The sequence below is a fragment of the Sorex araneus genome, chromosome 2 (genome assembly GCF_027595985.1).
Source record: "Sorex araneus isolate mSorAra2 chromosome 2, mSorAra2.pri, whole genome shotgun sequence".
In the NCBI taxonomy this organism is placed as follows: Eukaryota; Metazoa; Chordata; class Mammalia; order Eulipotyphla; family Soricidae; genus Sorex; species Sorex araneus.
Genome location: NC_073303.1, coordinates 193,818,196 through 193,829,662, shown reverse-complemented (window position 1 = coordinate 193,829,662; position 11,467 = coordinate 193,818,196). Strand labels below are relative to the sequence as shown.

General features: G+C 45.1%; 1 protein-coding gene across 5 annotated transcripts in view; it reads left to right on the top strand.

Annotated features, from left to right (window-relative positions):
- Window positions 1-4,947: 4,947 nt before the first annotated feature.
- The window catches only part of GRIK1 (glutamate ionotropic receptor kainate type subunit 1), a 464,627-nt gene continuing 458,107 nt past the window's right edge, over window positions 4,948-11,467 (top strand). For 2 of the 5 annotated variants that reach the window (XM_055127266.1, XM_055127262.1), the window contains exons 1-2: window positions 4,948-5,104; window positions 5,419-5,877. In XM_055127266.1, the coding sequence (XP_054983241.1) occupies window positions 5,760-5,877 (118 nt within the window). In that variant the 5' untranslated portion in view covers window positions 4,948-5,104; window positions 5,419-5,759. The remainder of the gene's footprint in view (window positions 5,105-5,418; window positions 5,878-11,467) is intronic. The other 3 variants (XM_055127263.1, XM_055127264.1, XM_055127265.1) reach the window with 2 other exon arrangements.

The following is an 11,467-nucleotide window of genomic DNA, read 5'->3' as shown; positions in this document are numbered from 1 at the left end:
TCAAAATATTAATCAGGCTCATTAGTTCAGTCCTACAAATATTCATAAATTATAGGAAGTATAATTTATGAGGTACCATTGATTCCGTCTTTGAATGAAATATTTATCAAGACAACACAGTTCCAGGCACACTGCTAAGGACTGGGGTATCAAATAAAGTCATTAAATTGTTTTGTTAAAACCTGTGTGTGAACTAAGAAGGACATTGTGGGGGGAAGTAATGACAGCATCTAGTTGAGTTTATCTGGGGAAAAATCAATAGAAAAAGGCAAATAGACTGTTAGGGGTGGAGAGAGACAATCGTTACAGACCAGAGGCAAGACCAGGGGGACGTGGGTGCATGCAGTATTCTCAACCAAGGCTGATTTTGTACTTCAGAGGACATCTGGCAACGTCTGTAGCATGTTTTTGGTTCGAACTGGGGAGGAGGGTGCTACTGACATCTAGTGGATAGAGTCCAGGGAAGTTACTGAACATCCTGCAATGCCCAGAACAGCGGCCACACACATGACAGGTCGCCCAAAGTTTTAAGACTCGGAACCCCCTGGCCAGAATGAGTGCTGTGGCACTAGAGAGAAAGACAAAGACATGTTAAAAGGGTATTGAAGACAAAGTAATTAAGGCGTGAAACAGGTTAGATAAGGGAGGGGGGCAGGAAAGAAAAAATCAAGGGTAGCATCCTGTGTTTTTAATTTTAATAACTGTTTGGAAGGTTTGATGGTAACTGCAGTGAGAGCATGTGAAAAGATGACAGTAAGGGGTAATTCTATGACATAGAATTAAAATTATTGAGTCAATTAGACATTGTGGTCAGAAATGATTCCAGGAATCTAGGGTTACAAGTAAAGATTTGAGCAAAAGACCAAACATGGGAACTTAAAATGATCATGTTTGAGGGACATGACGTCACTAGGGGAAACAAAAGGTAAATCTAAAGACCTATCTAGCAAGAAGTTTGCTGACCCCAAGTCAGCTACGCATTCCCAGAATGTTTTTTGGGGAAAAAAATCACACAATCTTTGTTTTTCCTTGCTTTAAGTAATACTTTAAGTATATTTAAGTATATACATCGCATACTGAAAGCACCATGATTAAGTTTGGCTTCCTGCTGATACTTGATTCTATACCATGTTCCTTGCTTCTAGTTATCTTCTAAAACAAGTCACCATCAGTGGATGACTATGTCAGAAATATCACCAGTCAGGCCAAAAAAGCAACACCCTGCATGCCACAGCAATACCTTAATATCTTCTCCTTCCTCGATTCTTTGATTTAATGCGATGTCAAGGGGCTACACACTTGATTGTGTTTGGGTTGTGTTGCTTCCACATGCTAGCTGTGCTGCTCCCCATGAATTTTACACTTTAGTTGTGGTGCTTGCACACATTTGGCTGTGAGACACCAGAGACTGCATCTTTTATTATGTCCCTGGCAACCACACCTGGGCTTGCCACTGGGATCACATTTGGTGTGTGGAGTGGTACGGGGGATGGAATTAAGACCTCCTGTCTCTAAGGCAGACACTTCACCACTGAGCCATCTCCCAGGGCCCTGATTTATCCTCAAGCACGTTCATTGCATCAATTTAAGCTTTCAACTGAGGGAATTCAAAAAGACAGTGCGTGCATTCTAGTGAGCATTTTCATTCTTATGATTAAGGGCACTATGAAAATGTGACTCAAGAGTGATTAACATTGTCATTTGGAGAACAGCAACAACAAAAAAACCAAATAACTTGATGCACATGTACACACACACTGGTCCTTTCAAAATGCACAAAACAGATTAACAGCAGCTGCAGATCGCTCATGAGAAACTCAAGATCATGAGCTCATGTACATGAGCAATGGAGAGAGGCATTTTAACAAGGAAATAAATTCAAATTTTAGGCTTTACAATGTATTATGCAAAGTGCAAAAATTTAATTGATGTTCACCCTATAGTCTTTAAGAAACCTCCTTTAAGAAAGGCAATTAGAAATTGCTAGATTTCTAACAGGCAAAAGTGACCATTCATACACCAAAGCAAATACTAATAAGGACTAGTAAGTACTTCCTTAAGAAGTAGCAAGCCAATTACTATTATTATACAATGAATCAAATGAAAATTGTTCACTCATTTTGCACCAGACAAAATTTTTTTGTTTCTGCTCTCTGAACCAGAAATACAAGTATGGATCCATTTAACAACAACAAAAAAAGTAATTACCACAAATGAACTCACATATATTGAGTAAAAACAGGGCTTAAGAAAATATTGCTCATATCATCCTCCATTTGTCCTAGTGTCCTTATGATTTCATTTTATAGATTAAGAAATTAAGTCTTAGAGGTCTCTCAATGATAATAAACTAGGTTACATTGTAGTAGCAGATTGCACTATTTCACTAGATCGTAACACAGAATTGACTTGTTGGATGTTGGTCTGAAAATTACTCAGAGTTATCCCTTTCCAAAAAGATGAGTTGGTGATCTTGGGTCCTTAATCTTTTTGTTTGTGGTGATGCTCTGGGGTTACTCTTGGCTTGCACTCAGGAATCACTCCAGGTGGTGCTCAGGGGGACCATGTGGGATGCCAGGTATTGAACCCAGGCCAACTGCATGCAAAGCAAGTACCTTATGCACTAAGGTATTATCTTTCCAGCCCTTGGAGAACTAAAATCTTGACACAGAGAGCTTGTAGGTTTAAGAAGAAGAAAGCGAAAGAATCACATGAAATCCATAAATCTTTCAACTCCCTTTCTTGTTCACATGGAAATGCCTCAGACCATTCATGTTGTTTTGTGACTTAAAGTATTCACATGATCCTACCAAACTGAAAAGGTGTGGGCTGCCATGTGCCTGGAAAGAGGAAAATAAAGTATGGGTAAGCATCAGCCTGCATTGCTATAGAGATAATGTCATTGAAACAAGACTATAAATTTAGAATCTGTGACTGGTACAGGGAATGTCAGGGTAAATCACAGCATCACATGTGACCCCCATGCCTAATCTAGCATCAGAAGCTACAGCTCAGGGGACAACCATACAGCCCTGAGAACCCAGGGCATGTCCTGGGGGAACCCTGATACCACAGAATCCAATAGCATCACATCCTTTGGTCCTGCCCTGCTGTCTGAGCAACAACCTGAGCACCATCTAGCAAAGCACTTCCCGCCCTCGCCAAAGAAATAATTCAGCCAAACCAAGAATCAAAACTGTCTATTTCAAAGCTGATCTAATTCCAGACTTTGGGCTTTTAATATCCAGCCATAAAATACTTCCTACTTATTGTTCTAAAATGTATTCAGGCATTTAAAAAAAAAACACAGCAGAAAACTAGAGAAGCTTACCACAAATCTTTAAGTTAAAAATAGACCTTTGACCCAGGAGACAGCTCAAATGGTAATCACATGCTCAGCCTGTGTGAAGCCTTGAGTTCAATCCCTGGTACCTCATGCTCCCCCACTCCCATCTCAGTAATGCCAGTTGCGGGGGAGATGGTATACAAAGATAAATGCAAGTCCTGTAGTAGGATTTTATATAGATTCTTGCTTTAATAAATACTAATCACTTAGATACATTCCATTGAGTCGTGATACATCAATTCTTTATAAGGTTCTACCCAAACTCTTAAATAGGGTAATTTTTTTTTCTTTCATGCCTAAAGGACCATTTTATAAAACTCAACATACATCTTTCACAATAAGGATGTTCACGGGGGTGGTCACCACATCCCTGCTTTATCTCTAAGAGTGAACTTAATGGTTCTCCAGAAGGATGGTCTCAGGTGCACTGAACGGACCAATGAATGAATGTAGAAGCAATCTTAGATGTAGGATCTTGAGCAAATCAGATCGCCATGGATATTTCCTGACGTAGAACATCTTTTCCCCCCACCCCTCATCATGAGACAAAATTTACACTCTAACTCCCATCCAAAATTCCTAAGTTTTAATTTCTTCTTTCTGAACTAACATCAACTTAGATGATTTAACACACTGAAGACTAACCAGCATCAACCCTGATTCAGTGTGAAACATATTTCTAGATCCAAACAGATTTTTCTCTGCGGATATGCTCTGCTTGGTCAACTTTCATCCCAAGGAATCTATAAAGATATAGGTTTATAATTTTACATGTGCCTTGGGCTATGAAGTGACTAACTTCCTGCAGCGAAATGTATAACCTTTGTAGGATGGAAAATACACCCACTCTAGGGTCCCTGGTGAAAAAAGGAAGGAGTGTGCTGTCAAATGCCACATGCAGGATACTCCATATATGTTAAATCAAAGCATGACTTGAATGTTCATGTCTTTAAGATAAATATTAGATTTCTTGGTGGAACTGTTTACTATTCTATGTCCGTGTATCTGTGGACCTGTTTTTAGATAAAGGGATTCAGTTTAGCCCTCTCCCCCTTCCCTCCAACCCCATACTTAGGGAAACATTTTTTAAAAAAAAACCTTTATGACTTCCAGTGCAGAGCTAGCAAACGGTTGATACATAACCTTCTCCACCAAGCTCAAAGGAAATTAAGCCCCCAAAAATGATCAACTGCTGATGATTTCCCGAGGGAGGTGTCCTTGGCCTTCTCCAGAGAAATAGTCTCCGAAACCTACATTGCTAAAATAGCCTTTCTGTCCTGTTCAAATGTGACAGTCAAAAGAAATCAAGAGAAGGAGCAGAGCTGAAAGCTGCCCCTTCCCAGCCTGGCACGTGTAAATGGGAGCAATTTACTAGAGATTGTCTTGGGTCTGAATAGGAAAGAAGCCTCTCGATTCTGAGAGCTAGAGGGCTAGCATCCCTCGCTCCCTTCCTCCTCCTCCTCCTCCTCCTCCTCTTCCTCCTCTTACTCCCCCTCCCCCACCTCTTCCTCCAGGAGTTGCAAGAGGACCTCTTTGCTCCGCTCTGAAACCGTGTCTTGGAGAAGGCGATTTGGCCTTCGCTGCCCTCCCTGACCCGTGACCCCTCGAAGGCAGCCCCCTCTGGTGCGCCCGCCGGCAGCCGAGGCTGCTCCTGCTCCGAGCACGAACCGGTAACGGGGATTTTCTCCGAATTCGGGATGCAACAGTCCACGGACTTTTCCACGGCGCAAAGTTGAGGGAGAGGGCGGACGCGAGCGCGTGAGTGCGTGTGGCTGGGTGGCGGGGATGGGGAGGGCGGTCAACAAAGGGTGGGGCCGCGAGGGGAGGAGGAAAGCGAGGGTTGAGGCGAGCAGAAGCGGGGCTCAGCTTCCTGAGAACCTGCCCGAGCCCCTCGGGCCGGCTCGGAACCGCCCCCCCGCCCCCCGCACCCAACTCCCCCGCCCCGCCCCCGCCCCGCTGCTCCCTCCTCCTCCGCCTGCACCCTCGGTGCCCTCCTTCGCTCGCGGTCCTTCTCTCCACCTGCCCCCCCCCCCACTTTCTTTTTTTTTTTTCTTTTTTGCATCTGACTCAAGGACGCAGGAGGGAGACGTTCCCGCACATTTGGAGCCGCAACTTTCCTCGGTGGCTTTGCACGGTGTCGTCCCCCCCCACCCCCCCGCGCGCCCCGCACCCCAGTCAACCCCACCGGGAGCCGGAGCGCGCGATCCCACCCCGCGGCGTGCGGCCCTGGGAGGAAAAGGACGAGGAGGAGGAGGAGGAGGAGCGGCCGTGAGGGGCTGAAGCGGCCGATGCCGGGAGCCCCCGAGGCAGCCCCGCGGCGGGTGCAGACGCGGAGCGGCCCCGGGAGGATGAGGCGGGGACCCGGGCCGAGCCCGCTGCCTCTCGGGCTCGGCAGGAATTAGAAGCGCTGAGGATGGAGCGTCGCCCACTCGGCGCCCGGCCCGGGCTCTGGACCAGGGACACCAGCTGGGCGCTCCTCTATTTCCTCTGCCACCTCGTCCCCCGCACCGCCCCGCAAGTACTCAGGATCGGTGAGTGAGCCCCCGGGGAGCGCTCCAGGCTGGCGGCGGGGTTTTTATTTGGGGCGGGGGGGGGGACCACGGAGTGGCTCCCCGCGAGCTGGTACGGGCTGGCGCACGGGCGCGCAGCGGGTCCCGGGCAGCAGCCCCGGGATGCTGGAGGTGGGCGCGCACCGGAGCCTGCGGCCAAGGGGAACCCGCGTCACTGCCTCCCTCTCGGGCTTCCCCACCGCGTCCGCTTGGCGGGTTTTTCAACCCGGGCTCCAGGATCGCCGGCCGGAGTTCCGGCAGCCTCCTGGGGGCGTGGGGTCGATCCCCCCAGTGTTTGGGGTGGGCGTTGGACTCTCAGGATGCGCGGCTCCCATGCCCTCACCACCCCCAATACACACACAGATACACACACACACACACACACACACACACACTCCTGGAACCCCGTAGTAGTCTGAATCCTGCTCGGCAAAGCCCCACATCTACCAGGACAGAATTCGGGGATCACAGGGATTTCCCCGAGCTTGAGCCTCCAAGTTTTCATGCGTGTGTTGGGTTCTCCCCAGAGCAGCCTCCAGTGCCAACTCTGCACCTGACTTTTAGGATCCAGATGCAGGGATGGGGGGGGGGTCAAGTCAGTCCTCTTGAACCCCAGATCCTCGCTTGCGCCCCACTCACCGGCCCCCCACGCTTGACTGAGCACCACAGGGTTCCAGCCAAGGTACCTGCCTGCCAGGGGCACTTTCTTCCCAGAGGACCTGGAAGATAGGAATGCAGGGGGCAGGGGCACTTAAAGAGGGCATAGAATGAGGACAGTGGGGGCCCAGGGACCCGGGACCCCGCTATAGAATGGACTCATGGACCTGCATTCACAGCAAACAACCAGCCCGGCTGGGTGGACGAGGTACTGAGCTAGAAAGTCTAGGAGGCTTTCGAGAGGTTGAAAAAGCTCTTCGACTTCTTTGCGAGTGTCACTCAAGGTAAACTCCATATGAGTCCCCCCGTCTGTTTTTGCTTAGTTTTCACCATCCCTTTTGCACTGCTTAGGAGAGTCCGAGAGAGCCACAGGTGGGTCCCTGAGACCAAAGGGGACTTAGGTTTCTAGTATCCCTAGGAGGAAGGTCCCAAGGGCCCCTTGCTCACACCGTTTCCAGGAACTGACAGCCGGCAAGCCACAATACTCAATTCTGTGGCACAGTAACAGCGCCCAGGACCCCCCAACTAAACAAGTTCTGTCCTGCAATCAGAGGGTCCATCTGGGAAGCTAGTTCTCATCTCCAAACGTGCCCACATTTTTTTAGTTTAATTTTATTTTTAGAAATTGTTTTCAATAAGGGGTTCAATCCTTAGCAGCACCGGGTCCCCCCCGCAGAAGGGTCTGAGCACAGAACCAGGATTCAAGCCCTGAGCCCTGCTGGGTGTGACCCCAAAAGCAAAAAAGAAAGAAAAAAGGATAAAAACCAAACCTAGGGGGCTGGAGTGATAGCACAGTAAGTAGATAAGGCATTTGCCTTGCATGCGGCCAACAGGGTTCGATTCCTAACATCTCATATGGTCCCCCAAGCACCACCAGGAGTCATTTCTGAGTGCAGAGCCAGGAGTAACCCTTGTGCATTGCCTGGTGTGACCCAAAAAGCAAAAATCAAACAAACAAGAAATTGTTTTCAATAATTCATTACATTTAACACTCAAACCCCAGTCCCACCACCGTAAGAGGAAAGTGTGTGAAGATCATACTCTACCCCACTGATGAACCAAAAGTATAACACACATTTGTTTGGGTTTAACATACATGTTTGTAATCTCTTAAGCAAGGGCTTAATGGCTCCTAGATGAAATACAACAATCTGCCCACTTGGTTTTTAAAGACTGTGAAATTGGCAGCGTTCAAAGGTGCTTCTCCTGGCAAGTGGGATTAGAAGATAGAGGAGCGGGCACCCCAATTTCCAGTGTCTCGGCACCCAATGGCTGTCTTGTTTCTATTTTATACATTTTAAGAGACAGACCTAGGTAAGAGAAGGTAGCCCAATGGACTGAAAAGCAGACTTTCCCTGTGGGAGACCCGGGTTCAATTCCTAGCATTCCTTGGGCCACTGAGCACCTCTGGAAGCAGCCACCCCTGGAAGTAGCCTTTGAGCACCCACCAGGTGTGGCTCCAAAACACATAAACAAAAAAAGAAGTATGAATCCAAACAAACTCATAGTTTCGGTACCATCCCGTTATTCTTGTCCCAACAAATGTAAAGCAGCGTTCTCTGATGTCCCACATCTGAAGGAGAGGGATGGAAAAGGTTTTAGGACATACCTCTTCAATGAACTATTCCCCAAGCTCTGTGTAATCACACTCGGCCTTTTACTGTTTTCTATTTGGATTTGTGGGGCTGTGGGGACACACCCGGTGGTGTGTAAGTGCTTATTCCAGACTCTGTGCTCAGGGATCACTCCTAGTCGGGGCTCGGGAGACCACATAGAGGGCTGGCGATAGAACCCAGGTCAGCCCGCTTGCTGCAAGGTAAGTGCTGTCTGATCTCTCTAGCCTCTCTCACATCAATTTTAAAAGTATTTTTCAAAGTGCAATCCAAGATAATGATTCACTGGTCTTAAATGTACGCAATGAGAAAACAAGATTTCCTTTTTAAGAATGGGAGTCAGAATGCACAACGTGAAATTGTGAGGTTTGTTGGTGTTTATCCACAGTACAAATGCCTTAGTTCTTCTGCAGAATAAGTTGGGTCATCACACCTGAGGAGCATGATCGTTTTCTAATTAAAGGGGTTTCCTGGCAGTGCTTGGGGGCTGCATCTAGCAGCGCCAGAGGTGCAGGCAGTGTTTGAACTCAAACTCAGGGTCTGGCGCGTGCAACTATGTGCTTTGCCATTTGAGCCATATCTCAGACCACACACTTCTTTGAATAAACATTTCAGTACCTTGGAAATCAGTTTTAGCTTAGAAGAAACCTGCCCTGTGGGGTGAGTTTATGTCAGTCAAGTCTAACATTGGACTTTAAACTGTTAAAGGCATTCAAGACTCAGAAAGTGTGTGTGTGTGTGTGTGTGTGTGTGTGTGCATGTTTGCGCACGCGTGTGTGTATGTAGATAAGAAGTGAAAATGCATTGTCTTTCATCTCTTATTTTCCCTTTCCTCTTTCCAGCAAGCCACAGGCAACAAAAAAAGAAGCCTTTGATTATTAGCTTGCATGCTTTCTAGTAACAGAGTATCTTAATGCAAACTACAGCATAAATGCCAGGCCACTGAGCTTATAGAGAGAAGATACTTGAATGAATTGAATGCAGTTATTATTGGTTCACTTCTCTTGGCAGAATCTCTGCTTAAACTTCAGCAATTGAGGAAAGTGAGTGTCAGGCATTAATTTTGATTAAAACTCATGCACAGTGGGCATTAAAGTCCTCACGGTGCAGGCACCTTCGCAGGGTTTTCACACATACTATGAATTTCTGTTGCAATTTATTATCTTGTGCCACAGTTTAAAACATGGAGATACTTTAAAGATGACTGCTATGATGTTGAAACACTTTAATGTCCTACTCCCAAGCAGACTTCATGGGAGAGAGGTATTGTTGGCAGCTGGGGGATTTTCAGAGGATATTGAGTTCACTCCTTCCTTCCCATAAACTGCAGCACATGAACAAGCAATTCATGCCTCAAAACTGTGTATGCTAATCAACCTATAACTAAGAAGCAGGATGTGGGTGACCTGTGTCAGGATGGTAACCCGTCACTATTAAGAAAGTGTATTGGCGCTGAAGATTTGTATAGCTGATAGGGCATTTGCCTTGCACACGGCCAACCTGGGTTCAATCTTAGGTTACCCAAACAGCACCAGGATAATTCCTGAGTACAGAGCCAGGAGTAACCACTGAGCATCAATGGATGTGATCCCTCCCCCCATTAAAAAATAGCTAAAAAAGAAGTTTTTTTTTTTTAAAAAAAAGTGTGCATTGTGGGCGGTTAAGCAAGAGTATGGAAGGTAAGGCTCTTGCCTTGCACAGAGCCTGTGTAGGTTTGATCTCTGGCACCCCATATAGTCCCTTGAGCCTTCCAGGAGTGATCTCTGAGCATCTCAAGGTGTGCTGCCTCCCCACCCCCCAAATAAAGTGTGTTGAGAGAAGCAATTCTATGCACATATTCAATTTCTTGGATAGATTCTCTGTCACTGTCACCCCATTACTCATCGATTTGCTCGAGCGGGCACCAGTAATGTCTCTATTGTGAGACTTGTTGTTACTGTTTTTGGCATATTGAATACGCCACGGTTAGCCTGCCAGGTTCTACCATGCAGGCGAGATACCCTCAGTAGCTTGTCAGGTTCTCCGAGAGGGATGGAGGAATCAAACCCAGGTCAACAGTGTGCAAGGCAAATCCCCTACCCGCTGTGCTATGGCTCCTTAATGAAACCTTGGATAGACTAATTACTAACAATAAAAGTAACATTAGAAGAGATGTACATGTTGTATTTTTATCATTTTCTCAATGTTGGTTTAGCATAGGATTAAGATATAAGTGATGAACAGTTTTTTTCTTGGACATAATTTGTTGTCACAAAACATGGATTTTTGCTACCTCTTTCAAGACTTACTAAAATTGGCATCTAAGCGATTGTAATTCAGTATCACCAGGCTTTTGCTTTGCATCTGAACATTCTAATTAAAAGCAATTCTAACTTCACCATGTTTTTGGTAAATGTATGAAGTAGAATATAACTGGGCTTTGACCACTATATGGATACACTTGTCACATTATAATTGTTTTGTGGTTTGTTTTCACATTTTTTCCTTTTAGTTTTTTGATCATTGACATTTTCTTCTTGATCCGTGGACTTCATGTGGTATTTTTAAAAGACATTTAGTATTTCTGGATACAAGTCTTTTCATCTGTGAAGTAGCAGTAGTGATATCTGCCTTTCTCATTTCACAAGAGAGAATTAAATAAACTAGTACTCATTATTTACAAGCAAGACACAAGCTAAATATATTTGGCTGCATTTTAAAATAGGGATAACTATAGTATGCAAAGAAAATATTATGAACATTAATATAAATCGTGTGGAATGTTAAAATGACAGCATTGTCCAAATGCTTTTATTTTCTTAAAAGAGACACAAATGCAGTTGATGCCAATCTGATGACATGACTTGGTTGTAGACTCCTTAACCCTAAGGACTCTGAAAAAAAATCAAAGTAATGTTTATTATATATTTGTTTTTTTTTGCTTAAGTTTACACAAACTAACAAATTTATTCCATAATTATTCAACTCTTTCATCCTGTGACTATCTGTTCTTCCTCAACAAATATTTATTAAATCCTTAATTTCATCTACTGTGAGTCAGCAAATTTATAGATGCAAAATTTACCACAGTGGAAAAATGAACAAACTTTATTTGTTCCCCTTAAGCTTAAATTATGGCATGCATCCTTATGTCTGTTACCGCTAAAGATTTTCATTAGGTCTTCAGCGAAGGTACGTTTTATTTGTTAATTCCGCATAACAGAAAACTGTCTGTTAATCTTTTAATATAGATTTATCATATCAATGGTGTAATCAACTCGAAATAGATTCAAGACCTCAAATGCATGAAGATTTTCCCAGGA